The sequence below is a fragment of the Sinocyclocheilus anshuiensis genome, unplaced genomic scaffold (assembly GCF_001515605.1).
Source record: "Sinocyclocheilus anshuiensis isolate Anshui unplaced genomic scaffold, SAMN03320099.WGS_v1.1 scaffold257, whole genome shotgun sequence".
Lineage (NCBI taxonomy): Eukaryota > Metazoa > Chordata > Actinopteri > Cypriniformes > Cyprinidae > Sinocyclocheilus > Sinocyclocheilus anshuiensis.
This window is the reverse complement of record NW_015539889.1, coordinates 2,178,944-2,194,747: the sequence shown is the minus strand read 5'-3', so window position 1 is coordinate 2,194,747 and position 15,804 is coordinate 2,178,944. Positions and strand designations below refer to the sequence as shown.

General features: G+C 36.6%; 2 protein-coding genes across 7 annotated transcripts in view; both read left to right on the top strand.

Moving 5' to 3' along the window:
* The window catches only part of cxxc1b (CXXC finger protein 1b), an 8,968-nt gene extending 7,108 nt beyond the window's left edge, over positions 1 to 1,860 (top strand). For both annotated transcript variants that reach the window (XM_016482356.1, XM_016482355.1), the window contains 4 exons: positions 104 to 153; positions 568 to 664; positions 1,355 to 1,507; positions 1,588 to 1,860. In XM_016482356.1, coding sequence (XP_016337842.1) covers positions 104 to 153; positions 568 to 664; positions 1,355 to 1,507; positions 1,588 to 1,734 — 447 coding nt within the window. In that variant the 3' untranslated portion in view covers positions 1,735 to 1,860. The remainder of the gene's footprint in view (positions 1 to 103; positions 154 to 567; positions 665 to 1,354; positions 1,508 to 1,587) is intronic.
* A 757-nt stretch (positions 1,861 to 2,617) lies between these two features.
* LOC107685672 (uncharacterized) lies at positions 2,618 to 11,652 on the top strand. 5 transcript variants are annotated; one of them, XM_016482352.1, is made up of 18 exons: positions 2,618 to 2,692; positions 3,195 to 3,565; positions 3,715 to 3,852; positions 4,549 to 4,672; positions 4,761 to 5,119; positions 5,228 to 5,310; positions 5,474 to 5,505; positions 5,614 to 5,787; positions 6,992 to 7,054; positions 7,159 to 7,191; positions 7,278 to 7,358; positions 7,605 to 7,769; positions 8,177 to 8,401; positions 8,491 to 8,565; positions 8,773 to 8,865; positions 9,876 to 10,010; positions 10,095 to 10,605; positions 10,706 to 11,652. In XM_016482352.1, the coding sequence occupies exons 2-17, from the start codon at positions 3,225 to 3,227 to the stop codon at positions 10,569 to 10,571; spliced, it is 2,598 nt and encodes an 865-aa protein (XP_016337838.1). In that variant the 5' UTR covers positions 2,618 to 2,692; positions 3,195 to 3,224; the 3' UTR covers positions 10,572 to 10,605; positions 10,706 to 11,652. The 5 variants fall into 5 exon arrangements, with proteins under 5 accessions (XP_016337838.1, XP_016337835.1, XP_016337840.1 ...); XM_016482349.1 differs by having other exon boundaries at positions 10,095 to 11,652; XM_016482351.1 differs by lacking the exon at positions 2,618 to 2,692 and adding an exon at positions 2,700 to 2,768 and having other exon boundaries at positions 10,095 to 11,652.
* Positions 11,653 to 15,804: the final 4,152 nt, after the last annotated feature.

Sequence of the window (15,804 nt, the reverse complement as noted above, 5' to 3'; positions counted from 1 at the left end):
TGATTTAGGGAATGATTATTTTTTTTTTTTTTTGTCATATATGGCATCCTATTAAACAAAATGTATTTGTATTATACTAATGCTTGATTTGATGTTTTAACAGTATGAAAGTCAGACCTCTTTTGGTTCCATTTTCCCAACCAGAATAGAAGGGTAAGAGGGCTATATTTGAAACATTACTATACAGTACAGCAGTTTTGTTTGAATTACCCTGAATATCCTTTGTTTTCTTGTTATACTTTCTCTACTTTTTTTATGGGTGGTCAGTTTGACCAAAATTTTGCATGATGTATATAATACAAATGTTTTTTTTTTGCTTCTTTGGAATTTCAAGAAAGTTTTTTTTGTTCTTCTTTCATTTTTATTATAATTTTTTTTATTATTATTGTTTTATAATAACTGTGATGACTCATTGTTGATATATTCAGTGAATTAAATACTTCACAAGTGGTATTTCATCTCATTTGATTTTCTTTTTATTTGACAACTCAAAAGACTCGAAACAAAAAAAATGAATATTATTTTTTTAAATATAAATAAGATTTAATTCTTTCTCTCTTCTAACAGGGCGACAAGACTCTTCTGTGACGTTTACAACGCTCAGAGTAAAACATACTGCAAGAGACTTCAAGTTTTATGTCCAGAACATTCCAGAGATCCAAAGGTGAGAGTTTAGTGATAGTCTCTCAGTATTTCTGCACAAACTAAGGGTACATTTACATGATCTTTGCCATTTTTAAAAGTTTTGTGTACAGCTGACAACGTTGTCAAAATGATTCCCATTCACATGGATCCACGAAAAGGACTAAAAAGGCTGTATTATGCGTACCAGACCAGTAGTTGGTGATGCTACTTTGTAAAGAAACGCTATTCGCCTGCACACATATGCATTCCTTTTGACTGAACACGTAATACGCGTGCTCATGACATCACTGTTTTTACAAATTCGTATTTTTGTAGTTTACATGGAAAAGCTATTTTCAAAAGCTTGCACTTAGAAAAAAATGTTTTTTTTCACAAGTTTTGAAAAAAAGGCCCCCAAAACGCTGTTGTCATGTAAATGAATGGCCAAAATGCATAAAAAGTTTTGTTCTTAGTTGAAAATGGTGTTGTGTAAACACCCCCTAAACCAGGGTTTTTCAAACCTGTATGGCTTTCTCATCTAACACACCTCATCAGCTCATTAGCGGAGACTGCAAGACATGAAATGGATGTGTCCATACAAAACGTGCAGTGCTGGGGAGCCTCCAGGATAAGTTTGAAAAACCCCTGAACTTGCTAACCGTGTCTTCAGACATCTCTTCATGACAGGATTTATGTTCAGTAAATCTCTTTTCTGTTTTTCTCTTCTCAGGTCGCAGCAGATGAGGTGTGTGGATGTCCACTAGTACGTAATGTGTTTGAGCCGACTGGAGAGTATTGCAGGGTCTCGAAACGCAAGTGCAACAAGCATTACTGCTGGGAGAAGCTCAGACGGGCGGAGGTGGACCTGGAGCGCGTCAGAGTGGTCAGTCAAGTTCTTCAAAACTTATTGTCATAGTAGTCTTAATTTATATTTATATACCTCATATTTCCCCCTCCCAACAGTGGTACAAGCTGGATGAGTTGTTTGAACAAGAACGCAATGTGAGGACGGCCATGACCAACAGAGCAGGACTCCTGGCCCTCATGCTCCACCAGACCATTCAGCATGACCCACTGACCACTGACCTCCGCAGCAACAAAGACAGATAGCCGTGTCAAAAATCAGTGCTGACTTGAAAAATTTTGTTTATATTTGTATACTTTTCATATTGTATATTTGTCAGTTTGGATGAAGTCATTCTTATTAAAACACGCTCATCATGTGTCTCCTTCAATCTGCATGTATTCATTTTACTTTACATTTTGCTGTTCAAATTATTTAATTATGGAATTGAAACAAATTTTTGTTGTGATCCTCAGATGTCTTGCTTTGTTTTAGTTCTTTTTATTTTAACTACATTGATATATAAGAAAGTATGCTTACAAGAACTTTGTCTTGGTATAAGAAGCTTCCAGTACACAGACAAAAAAAACTAAACAAAACAAAACAAAAATAGACATAAAAATACACAATAGAAATGTTTTTTTGTTTTTGATGAAGACCAATGACAAATTACCACAGTTTGAGGATAGAAGTATATTGGACAAATCTATAGTTAACTTGTAAAATTTTTATAAAGTGCCTTTTTATTATCACGTCTAGGTATTTATAGCGGTTTTTCAATATATACATACAGTGGGATCTATATATCATACATACAGTAGGAAGTCTGAAAAATTAAATGAATACATTTTAATAATCGATACTATTTATGAAAAGCAAAATCTACAAAACGAAATTCAGAGAATCGTGTTACTTTTTCAACTTTTTACTCAAATGTTTATGCTAATAAAGTAATTTGTAATCAGATTTTTTTAAATTAAATTGTATATATGCTATATTGTTAAATATCTAAAGACCTATCGTGTAGCAGTACAACGGAACAAAAATGTAAACGTTATATCAAGCTACGCGACAACGACCCAGCTCTGTGTGACGTTTGCAGGGAGCTTTAATTTATTTAGAATGCTTGAATCACGTGTTTCCGGGTTACAACAATACTTCCGGTCCCTCTTCTGTTTCAGTATTTAAAATATATAAATGTGTGGTTTGTTAAGGGGTTTACAGGTAGGTTTTTAAAAATGGCGAGGTCGTGTTCATGACTTTATTTTAACAGGACCGTTAAAAACAGCAAACTGTCTCGGTAAATCTCAATAATTGTGTTATTTACTATCATTTCACGCTTGCTAACACTTTAGCTATTACGCTAAGTATTGTCGCTAATGTGTGTTAGGCTGTGTCTCAAAACCTTGTGTGCTGACTACCTAGACAGCATTTTCTGCATCAAAAGTCGTGGTTTAATAGCTAAAGCGTTTGGTCTTTATAGGGAGAGCAACAATAGGCAGAAAGCTTACTGTTGTACTCAGTTGCAGCTGTCTAAACTGAATGCATAACATATTGCAAAGAGAGTATTCAGATAGTTCAGCTTTATTAAGATGAAAGAGCTTCAGATAGACAAAAAGTAGATGATTCACATTGCTGAAAGGCAGAAGAGCTAAACAAGGATTGTTTGCTGCTTGAAACACTGTATCCGAGTGTAGCTCCACTATTGCATATTTCCTTTTTGCAGCTGAAATAAGAACAGGGAGGCTTTACTAACATGGAAACAGAGAAAGTAGCAGCCGAGGTACCTGCAGAACCAACAACCGAAGTCAAAGATGCAAATACAGAGGAAAGCAAAGAGTCCACAGCAAGCACAGACATTCAGGACCATGTCACAGAAGAAAACAAAGAGGGAGCTGTAACCGAGAAGGAAGGTGAGCCTTCCAAAGACGTCGACAAACCACCTTGTGACTGGTTGGAGCCACTCGAAGAAGACTGTGATGATGTTGATTCCCAGAGCGTTGATGGAGAATTAGAGAGCCTTGCGGGGAGTGAATGGAGTGGGAGTGTGGTTAGTATTAGGAAAAACGCTGGAGAAAGAGGTGGCAGAGGTGTTGGGTATGTACATGACCTGGATTCTACTAACTAGACACCTCACAGCAAACTTTATTTATGAGTTGTAGAAAATTAATACTTTTTCCTTTTATGCACTTCACTACTTTATTGTTTAAGCTAAAACAGATGTGTATTTTTTTTTCCCCGTCTAGGAGACCTAGAAGGAGAACGCAATTTGAGGCAGATGAAGGCTGGGAAGATTGTCCATCGTTAGGGGAAGGATGGAAACGCAAACAGGTTTTTCGTCGATCAGGCACCAGTGAAGGACGCAGTGATACATACTATATGAGGTATCTTGAGTTTGTTTTTTTCATCTGAACAGATTTGGACAAATTTAGCATTACAGCACTTGCTGACTTATAGATCCTCTGCAGTTGAATGGGTGCCGTCAGAATGAGAGTTCAAATAGCTGATAAAACATCTCGGTAATCAAGTTAATCAATTAATGCCTTGTGAAGTTAAAAGCTGCATGTTTGTAAGGCATTTTAACTTTAAACTGTCACTTGTGGCCAAAATATGAGTCTATAATAACACTATCTCCAGTGAAAAAGTCCATCCGCTTTTGTCCTCTCACATCAAAATCTACAGACATATTTGTTTACACCTGTTTTGGACTGTTTGCTTGGTCTGTGCATCTTTCTCTCCTGATTAAGACTTTTCTTCTGGCTTTTTTCACTGTAAAAAGCAATATTATGAATAGAGGACTCGTATTTTAGCCAGAAGCAATGGTTTGAAGTTAAAAATGTCTTGATGGATTTGTTTATTACAAACACGCAGCTTTTCACTTCACAAGACATAAATTGATGCAGTCGTGTGGATTACTTGTGGATTATTGTGATGTTTTTAATCAGATGTTTGGACTCTCATTCTGACGGCACCCATTCACTGCAGAGGCTCCATTGCTGAGCAAATGATGTAATGCTAAAGCATTACTATGTGGGACTTTCATTTTGCATCACTCATTAATTTAATTTTTTTCCTTTCAGTCCAAGAGGTCATAAAGTAAGAAGTAGGGTTGAGCTTGTGAAACATGTAAGCCAATCTGTGGACCTCACAAATTTTAATTTTAAAACGGGCCAGTTTCTTGGTGAAGGGCTTCAAAGGAGAAAGGTGAGGAGATGTTCAGCATGCTCTTTTAAATTTTTTGTTCACTTTCTTCACATATTTCCCACTAATTCCTACATTCTGGTATCCATAGATAAGGAAACTGGATTCTCCCCAGGCACACTTTTCTGTACCCGGTTTTCCAAATGAATTAGCTGATACAGGTGGTGCAGCCGGCAATCCAGGATCTTCAGCTAGTCTCAGCTATGGTACAGTTCCGAAGTTGAGCTCATATTCGATCCAAAAGGGTGCCAATACAGTGACCACGCCAAAATGCAGTACCTATACTGGTCCTGAGACAAATACCGCTTTACCAAGTACTGCCACTCGCCCTATTGTTGATTTGATTGAAGATTCTGCAAATTCAAATCCTCCTCCTTTGGGCAGTTCAGTGTCTGCGGCCCCAAATAGCCCCGTCAATGGCGCCAGTGGAGATCTACAAAAAATGTTTGGGTAGGCAGTGCCCTTTTTTTTTTTTTTTTTTTTTTACACTATAGCCTAAATGTCAAAAACAGTGGTGTGAATGTCTTTCTTCACTCTGTTCCTTTTGTTTGTAATCAGTGTCTGTGAAAAATGTCATAAAACCTATACTTTTGAAGAGGGACAAACTATGTGCCAGAATTGCAGGCCAGAGGGTAACACAAGTAAGTCAAAAAGTAGTCATTTATTTTCCATTTTGTCAGTGTCAGCAATTAAGCAGCTTTATTGTAATAACAGAAATTTATTTTTGGCTATTGCTGTTCCTTTTAAATAGTGCATTTCAGATAACATGGTGATTATTATTATTTTTTTTTTCTGTTGGTTTAGCAATACTAAGACGCAGAAAACCCTACAAAAAGGTATGTTTTGATGTTATTGTTGTTGATGATTTTTAAAATTTATTTTTTGGCTCTATGTAATGTGTTGTCTTACAGATAAAAACATTTATTTGTATTTTTTGTTCTTAGTGGGTTCCATGTGGCCGATGCCGGGCTTGCCAAAATACAGTGGACTGTGGAAAATGTGTTAGTTGCAGAAATGGTCGGCTACGCCTTCGACTCAATATCCAATCTCGTAAAGTCGTTAAATGTCGCAAACGGAAGTGTTTGCGCCCCATGCACCCCAGGGACAGGGTTGTAAAGGTAATTTTTATTTATTTTCAGCCATATTTATTTTCTGTGTTATGTAAGGAAATTTGTGTAAGAATATAAGAATCTAGAATATAATCTAAACTAGGGCTGCACGATAAATCGCATGCGATATTTAATGTGCATCTTGTCAGAAAGCCGGTTCTGTAATCAGCGGTAAATCTCCATCACCTGCGTGCTTTCACATTGAGCAGCATTAACTACACAGAGCCGTTGTTCACTGACGAGCTGTGCAAAAAAATCGCGCGAATATGAACGTGGTTTAGCGCAGCTCGTCAGTGAACAACGGCTCTGTGTAGTTAATGCTGCTCAATGTGAAAGCACGCAGGTGATGGAGATTTACCGCTGATTACAAAACCGGGTTTACTGATAAGATGCGCGTTAAATATCGCATGCGATTTATCGTGCAGCCCTAATCTAAACTGTTATAATGTTCTAAATATACAGTGGCCTCAGAAAGTGTTTGAACCCTTGGGCACACTTGCAGTGTATGAATGCCACTGAAGTGGATGATAAAATATAAAACTAAGTGCATTTAGGTTGTTTTTATGATCCGTTTTATTGTTTTGTTACTGCCCCCCACTGGTGTCTTTTTACATTGTACTTTGTATACAGTATTGTTCTTAGTTTTTTTTAAAAATGTTTTTAAAGTCTTTTAATGCTCATCAAGAATTTTATGCTCATTTATTTGACCAAAAATACAGTAAAAACAGCAATATTGTGAACTATTATTGTAATTTAAAATAAGTTAACTACTTTAATATATTTTAAAATGTAATTTATTCCTGTGATGGCAAAGCTGAATTTTCAGCATTATTACTCCAGTCTTCAGAGTCACATTATCCATCAGAAATTATTCTGATATGCTGATTTGGTCCTCTGGTAATATTTTTATTATCATCATTTTAAAAACAATTTTGTGGAAACCATGACATTTTTTCTTTGGTAAATAGAAAGTTTAAAAGAACAGCATTTATTTGACATGGGAATCTTTTGATACAATAGAAATGTCTTTATTGTCACTTTTGATCAATTTAATGGATCCTTGCTTAAATTTTTTATTTTTATTTCTTTAAAAAAGGAAAAAAAAATCTTACTGACCTCAAACCTTTGAACAGTAACTTTCTGAGTTACTGTTAATGTCTAATGATCATAAAAGTCACTTTTTAATCTTTACTCATCTTTATCTCATCCACAGACATCAGAGTGGCAGTTTTCCAAGAAGGCTGGATTGATAAGCACCGCTTCAAATATTTTACAGGTGAGAATAAAATTCTTTAAACTACACTGTTCTTTCCACACAGTGCTTCATCATGCTCATAAAACATTTTAATCATTTAGTCTCCCTCTTCTTTTATTTCTCAGCCCTCAGTCTCAGACGATTTTGAGGAATCACAGGTAACAGTCTTATAAATAATCTTTCAAAGTAATCCGAGGGATTGCTTTAGAACAACTATATCTAAATGTTGTTTTCCTGTAAGCAGAGCTCCTATCTGCAGTACAGTGACTCAGAGGATCTGTCAATGTTCTTTGGGGGTAATGATGGTGACAGTGGCCTGGATGAGGTAGAGTTCTAGCTAGCCTGTTAAATACACTGCATCATTACACAGCAGTAGCATGATCCAAGTGCCTTGATCACAGATATTCACAATGTTTGAAGAGATTCACAAAGTATTTGTTCTCTTCTTAGTTGGGATACATTGCATTTTAAAGAAACTGTCATGCTACAGGCTTAAGCTGCAAATATTTAATCAGAGACATAGTGTCCTTAATACTCTTCAAATAGTGATTTTTGTTCTCTTGATTTGCAGATGGGTGTACCAAAGGTACGTCGTCGTTCATGTGGGAAGTGTAAAGGCTGCGTTCGCCGTACAGACTGTGGAACCTGTGATTTTTGCATGGACAAACCCAAGTTTGGAGGCAGAAATAAAAAAAGACAGAAATGCCGTCTACGACAGTGCCAAAGAGAGGCTATGGTGGGCTTCCAAAATATAATTTCAACTGTATTATTTGAACTTTTTTTTTTTTTTTTTTATGAATTACAATGTTGTTGCATGGTGCATTATTTTGAAACCTTTAGTTGTCTACTAGATCTAGGATTATTTTCTCTTTTTCTTTTGGTTCATATAATAATACTCATTTATATGTATTATATAACATGTTTGTTATTAAAATTATTTTTAACTGATTCATTGTCAATGACTTTTATAAGCTTGTTCTTTCTAATTAATCTAACCAAAAAAATAGTACGGATACTTTGTGCATTTTGGTAATGTGTATGAATAATGTAGTTTAGTGAAATCGGAACAGTTAAATCCCTCATGATTGATTAAGATTGTTCAAAAATAAATTATAATCTTGTCTCAATGTTTGTGTTTAACAGAAGCATTTGCTGCCCATGGATGAGGCGGAGATGCTTTTTTCTCAGGGCTGGGTTACACACGGAAGGCCACGTTACACATATGGACGTAGTAGACCAAGGTCCAAAAAGTTGTGGGATTTCGAGGTTTCAGATAATGAGGCTGAAGCGTATGTGCCAAAGGCTTCCTCAGGTGTTGCCCAGGTGGTGAATCGGGACAGGCTCCTTCATCCCAATTACAATGGAAAGGTATTCCAGTGGAGTCCTTAAAGGATGTTTTACCTTTTCTTGTTAGCTTTCAGTAATTTTTTTCCTGGGTTTTATTCTTGTTGATTTAGGCTTATGGTTATACTGATGTTGCTAACAGTTATTTGATGAACAACATCCCACTCTGCAATCCACGAAAAGTTTGGGTATGTTCTCACCATAAAAATTAATATAATGCCCATATAATATAAATCAAGTCATGATGATTCCAAAAATGAATCCCAGAGCAATTTTCCCTAGTCATACATAAGCTTATTTGGTTGCCAGAATGTGTTTGTTGCATTCTTATTATTTGAACAGAGCTATCTAAATATGTTCATATCTCGTTTGTGTCATCCCTGTCTCTTGAGAAGATGAGCCCTCAGTTGCACATAGGACGGGTGGAGATGATCAAAGAAAATAGGCTTCAAGGCAGTGGCATGAGCAGCAGAGCCCTTCTGTCTGCAGTAAGCGCCTTATGCTTCTCTGTCTTAAGCTTAAACAAATAAAAACAAACAAAGATTAGCAAGTGGGAAATAAAAACATAAGTTCATATGAGGGGCTGTCTTACCTTTGGTTGGGTGGTGAAAGAATTAGAAATAAATTCAGGATTGTACCTACCAATCAGTGTTTGTTCTAAACAGTGTGCATGCATAGTCGTACGCTTCTGATGTTATTCCCATGCAGAGAGGAAAAAATAAGGTGGAGAAGGCAGACTGTCGTCTTCAAAGCTGAATGAGTAGGCAGTGTTTCAGTAATTACATTGAGTTTTGGTTGTCTTGACAATAAAATAAAAGTTTTCTTTCACATTATCTTGAGAAAACAAGTCCAAAAATAACAGTAATGCATGGCCTTTAGATAATGTATTAAATTAAATAACTAAATATTTGTAACATATATAAAAAATAAATAACTTTTTTAAAGAAATTAATACTTTTATTCAGCAAGGATGCAATAAATTGATCAAAAGTGACAGTAAATATATTTACAATGTTACAAAAGATCTCTATTTCAAACAAATGCTATTCTTTTGAACTTTCTACTTAAAGATCATGTGACACTGAAGACTGGAGTAATGGCTGCTGAAAATTCAGTTTGCCACCACGGGAGTTATTTTTCAAAGTTATTTTAAATCGTAAATTATTTTTAATTCACAAGATTACTTTTTTTTTAAACTGCATATATCATTATATATATAAAATGATATATGCAGTTAAGTAAGTAATTAAGTAATATATATATATATATATATATATATATGTAATATAAAAATTATACTATATGCTATTTTTTTTTTTTTATTTCTTCATAAATATTACATACTGTATGTTTCTGTTCAGGTGGCTCAAGGGTCTGCCCAATAAAAATACATTTTGTTAAACATCGGTTTCAGCACACATTATCAGTCTATTAATTTTTGTCTTTGTTTGTTTGGTCTAATTAACCTGCTTTATTTCCCCTACCCATTTATTTATAGAGACCAGAGGTTCTTCCTATGGCAATTCCACCAAACTGTGCTGGGGAGAGTTTGAGGGAAGGGAATCGATCACAAGGTTCGGCAGGTCAGGAGCCATGTCAAGAAGAGCAACAGGAGGACGTATCTTGTCCGTCGGTAAGAAGCCGTTTTAGGAATATGGTGTATGATATGGAAGTTTGAAGATTGGAAAATCAATGACTGTACTTCTGCCTTTTGCAGATCACTCAGATATTCAGCATGGCAGACAGTGACCCCACAATCCAAGGCATCGACATCAATCATGAACTGATGCCTCTCCTGAGGTCTCTTCACAGCATGGTACTTCCTGTCCTCTGGTTCTGCGTTGTGGTGGAAGGCCCTCGGTTACAGCTGATGCAGTGCTCCAAGCGCTCCACTATGGCAGACACCACTATTCATATTGAGCCCAGCTTCCACTACCACATCAGCATCCAGGGACAGCCTCTCCTGCCCACCCACAGAGTCTACGACAGCCACCCGTCTCGTCTCACCACAACAAAAGAGATTGTTGCCCTCCTCGAGGACCTAGAAAGGTACTCTGTCTGCCAGGGCTCAGGGCACAAAAATTCAACGAATGGGTCAGATCCTGTGTTTCCTGAGCGGGCGGCTACCTGTGACTTCCTCATTTTTTCAGAAACAGAACGCTGTGAAAAATGCAAAGCTGTACAAAGGGTATAAAGAGACTATTCAGCACAAGGGAGTTGGTCTTAAAGTAATACATCTCCTATTTTCTGATTTTGAACTATTCTAGAATATCTTTATACTCTAATATTAAAATATTAGAGCACAGTTTGATTTTTTTTTTTTTTTAGATGGATGCTACCATTACATTGACTGCTGAATCAATTTTTGGTTACTTTAAACCACAAATAAGGACTAACATTACTTCCCACATTAACGGGATAGTTGTTATAACTGGTGCTGTTATATTGCCGTATGCCCTTCTTTCTTGTTTTGGACAACAAAAGAACAGCACCAGGCTAAGTAAATAATGACTCAGTTTTCATTTTTGTGTGAACTATCCCTTGAATGAGTGACCACTAAACATAAAGATGTTTTTTGACCCTAGAGTATGTGATGCAATTTGGTACCTACTATGGCCAAGGATGCACATTGAATTCTGGTCATATAAATGAGGTAGTGAATGGGCATGTTTTACACAATGAAACATTCAGCAGTTTAACTGTACATCTTGCCTTGCACTAAAGTTTTAATAGTGCTTCACGTCCATTGTGGATTAATTCCTCACACCAATGATATCTTTATATGTGTTAATGCTTATGTACTTCTCAGGGGGGATTTTTCAGAATGCATTAATCAGATGGAAGATCCATGTTTGTTAAAAGATTTAATATTTGCTGTATGATATGGGATGAGGTTGCTCTCATTTTGGATAGACAATTTTGTACATAATGCAAGTGGCGGCAGAGAAATTAGATAAAATATAGTGAGAATGTTTTTTTTATAAACATGTCTTTTGCTTTTCGTAATTTCTGTTTCCTTCATTACAAAACACTTTGAATTATTGTATGTGCTTTCATATAAATAATCAGAATTCTGTTTATTTAATAAATCATATTATCTGTTGGACGACCATTATGTGCTCAAGGCAATAGATATCGCCATGCTTTGCCAGTTAATTAATCACAGTACATTACATTTTGTATAACAAGTTTTCTCCAATGTTTAAATATCCAAAACAAGGCATTATCTAATCATGTAATTTACATGCATTTCAAACAGAATTTTGAACAGTGGATAAATCCAGGTTGAAAATTATTCTTTTAATTTTGTTGCTATATTAGAGATTTTTACAGAGGGAGGATTCTGGATCTCTCTCCATCACTCAAATAAAAAAAATGTCAACCGTCTGGAAAAAATCAATAAATCTAGGAATAAAATGTCATATAAATCTGTGAAAATTATATGTGAACAAACTCCTAAGTTAAAAACTTCATAATGAGAAATAAATGGGGAGAAAAATAGGAATGTTTGGCATAAGTAATACTGAAGAGGAGATTTCTGTCTCACTGCATGAGAAGAAAAAAAACTTATTTTGAGATAACTGCCTTTAGCTGGATAGCTGCTGGGTATTATAATCGTAATCAACGTGCACAAATAGATAAAGTGCAATAAAATAAACAGTTAAATATATATTTTGGATTGTTTTCTTTCCACTAGTTTGAAATAAAGACATATGGAAGCAAAATCTAAAAAAAAACAAAAAAATATATATATTTTTGCCTGTAGTGTTTTGCCTTATTCAATAACATAATTTAAATGATAGATTAAAAAAGCCTCACTGATGTTGGATTAACGAAAATTCGCCTTACCACACAGTTGCTGCAGCATCCACATGTAAATTTTCTCCTGCGGTATCATGGATCAAATATGCAATACACACATGCGCCAAAGGGGGCGCCATAACACGGTATAACTGCACTTCTGAATTCAGTTCGTGCAAAGTTGAACTTAAAATTTGTTTTTCAGTATGTCGTTACTAAGACACAATAACATATCATTAAATATTTTGAAATATAAAAATATATTTAATTACCTAAACAGTTAATTAATTGCTCATGAAAAGTCGTTCACTGGAATGTGGACGTGTATTTTTTCCCCGTTGATTTCCATTGCAATCAGACTGTTAACATCCTAGAAAGCAACGCAAACCTCAGTTCAGACACACTGTATGTAGTTTGTCAGTTGTGTCTATATAAATGGGCGAGACTGAAAGAGTTAATCAGACAAGTGGATGCGTGTTGCTCTTCCCTGTTTGCCAGTCTTGTTCCAGAGGTGTGACAGCGCTTTACTGTGGATAACTGGGGTGAATGCTGAATTGTGAGAGATGTTGTTATAATATCGTTCCGGCGCGACGCAGGGACCCTGTATGTGTTTTGCATGAAGGGGAGGATGTGATCTGCAAGATGTGACTGAGGAGCGCGGATGAATATTAATTGGCATCGCAGGTCCGTGTGCATGGTCTTTTCTCACGTTATCCTCTCTTAAACGTCGCGTTTTCTCGAACAGACAAGCTTTAAAGGGAGTAATATATGAAATATGAGTACCACTAGATTTATATATGGGCTGGATATGGCAGACTGCGAATATGCTCCCTAAAATGCAGGGACGCATGAGGAGGAATCTGCCTGCTGTCCTGTTAAAACACCTTTTTGGTGTTGTGCTGAATGCTTGTATGAAAATATCCTGTCATTGAAAACCAGCGTTCACGTTCTCTTATTCACGTCTCATTCATCCAGCATGTAGTTCTTGCTGATGAAAGCGTCGCGTGTGGGATTTCAGTGGGATCTTCCGTGGCATGTTGCTATGCGATGGATTGATGCAAAACAGTCACACCTGTTATTTGTCGGCTTGGATTGATTAACAGTAAATGTGTCGTGTGCAAATGCACATGTTCTTTTGGAAAAGCCACTCTGATCAATAATGCGATACTACGTATCCTGGTGTGTGTCTCAGTTTGATTCATTTAAACGATTCGAATCTTTTGAATCAGTTACTACAAAGATTCATTCAGTGACGCAGGCTACATCGCCAGTAGGTGGCTGGCCACAAGTCAAAAAACAAAAACAAAATTCGGAATAGCAAAGTCTTGCTATTTCTTGCTACTTTCTTACTTCATAACGATATGAAGTGTGCTAGTAGTATGCAGTATGCTATTAAGAACTCATTTTGTGTGTCTTGAGTGAGTCATTGAATCTTCACTTAATATGTTCTTTACAAACACCGAGTTTTATTATTCTTAAATATTTTTTTGTCCATAAATCTACTAAAAGACATCAGAAAGAGTGCTTGAACATCCTATTTTCCCCACAAACAATCAACTCTAATAACTTTATCTCCAGTTGTCAACTGCTAGTCATGATTTTTATCAAGCTATAAAGCAGTTTCAGTAACACCCCTTGCATCATTTTAATTGCATTTTAATTAATTTATTTTATTTTATATTTAATTTGAAAGTTTCAGTAATTTTGTTATATGTTTTTGTCTTTTTTTTATATTTGATGCCTGATGGAAGCAAGCTGAGAGAGAGTTTTTTTCTTTTTAAAGGGGTCCTATTATGCTCTTTTACAAAGTCTTGATTTTGTTTTGGGGGTGTATTAGAACAGGCTCTCATACTAGGTTGTTCGAAAAACACATTATTTTTCATATATTTTACATTATTACGACACCTCTCTCCCCAGTCTGGCATGAAAGGCTCGAATAGTTCCTGTATCAAATGAAGGCGAAATACGAAATGTGTTGTGATTGGTTAGCTGGGCCAGTGTGTGCTGTGATTGGTTAGCTGGGCCAGTGTGTGCTGTGATTGGTTAGCTGGGCCAGTGTGTGCTGTGATTGGTTAGCTGGGCCAGTGTGTGCTGTGATTGGTTAGCTGGGCCAGTGTGTGCTGTGATTGGTTAGCTGGGCCAGTGTGTGCTGTGATTGGTTAGCTGGGCCAGTGTGTGCTGTGATTGGTTAGCTGGGCCAGTGTGTGCTGTGATTGGTTAGCTGGGCCAGTGTGTGCTGTGATTGGTTAGCTGGGCCAGTGTGTGCTGTGATTGGTTAGCTGGGCCAGTGTGTGCTGTGATTGGTTAGCTGGGCCAGTGTGTGCTGTGATTGGTTAGCTGGGCCAGTGTGTGCTGTGATTGGTTAGCTGGGCCAGTGTGTGTTGTGATTGGCAGCACTCGGCGCCTGGTCGGGAAATATGCCCCTTACCATAACCGCCTGCGAGCTTCAGTGTAAATATTGCGTCAAAATCAAATCAATTTGAGCGCGATTTAAACCCGGATGATTGTAACCACTCTAAGTTCGTCTGCCTTGGGAAGGCTAGCATGTCTCCGACATAGTGATAACACTCGTTGCCTTCTCTAGTGCAGCTCAGTCTCGTCCCATTCGTCGATATTTGTGATATCACAAATCCCGGAAAATATGCGTTGTAGTCCAAGCGATTCGTTTGTTGTAGTTTTTGAAAAGTGATTTCTGTTAAATAAAATATCTCCTTTTGAAGTGGACTTTAAGCTTTGTAACTTTGCAGATCTTTTTTATGCTCAAACAGCAACATTACAGACTAACTAAAGTTGAAGTTGAAGTGAAAAAGCATAATAGGACCCCTTTAAGATTTATATTTAGCTTTCATTTATATTTATTTCGGTTTTTAGTACACATTTTCATTTTAGTTTTGTAAGTCTAAGTTTTGTAATTCATCTAATATTTACAGTTTATTGTTAGCTTTATATCAATTAACAAAACTCATTTTAATAGTTTGTTAACAGGAACAATACTGACCTGCAGCCAGGCCTAAAGCACTCATTTGGCAAGGGGACATTTGTGTGGCATTCGTATCATGTGATTTTTTTCATCTAGCCTATATCATAATGCTTAATTTGTATGACAAGCAACAAATTTGCCCATTCATTTAAACGAGACATTTACATTTTGCCTATCATGGCACATAATGAACTGCGCTTCTATAATTGAAGCTCCCTCAATCACGTCCCACTGTGTTCGCTGCTAGCTGAGGATTGTGAGTGTGGTTTGAAGTGTCTAGACTCTGAGTCACTCCGCTTTGCAAAGCACAGATTTCTTGCTCCGTCTAGCACTGTCAAGAGTGTATTTTCAGCAGATCTCTTTTGTTTTTGAGCTCCTCCCTCTCCAGGGCGCACTGGAAATAAAGAGTTCAAACTCAGTCAATTGTGGCTTGATGTTGTAACCATGTGCACACAAGCAGGCACTAAAGACTCATGCTGGGAATTTCAGCGAACATCTGTTTAGCTTGTTATATTTTCACCCTTGTCTCTGAGTTTGCAGTATTTTAGATGGTTATAGGAAGTGATAATATATAGAGACCGCAGCTAATTGCTTAAAGGGATAATAAACCCTATTGACTTTCATTGTATTGAGAAAGAAATCACTG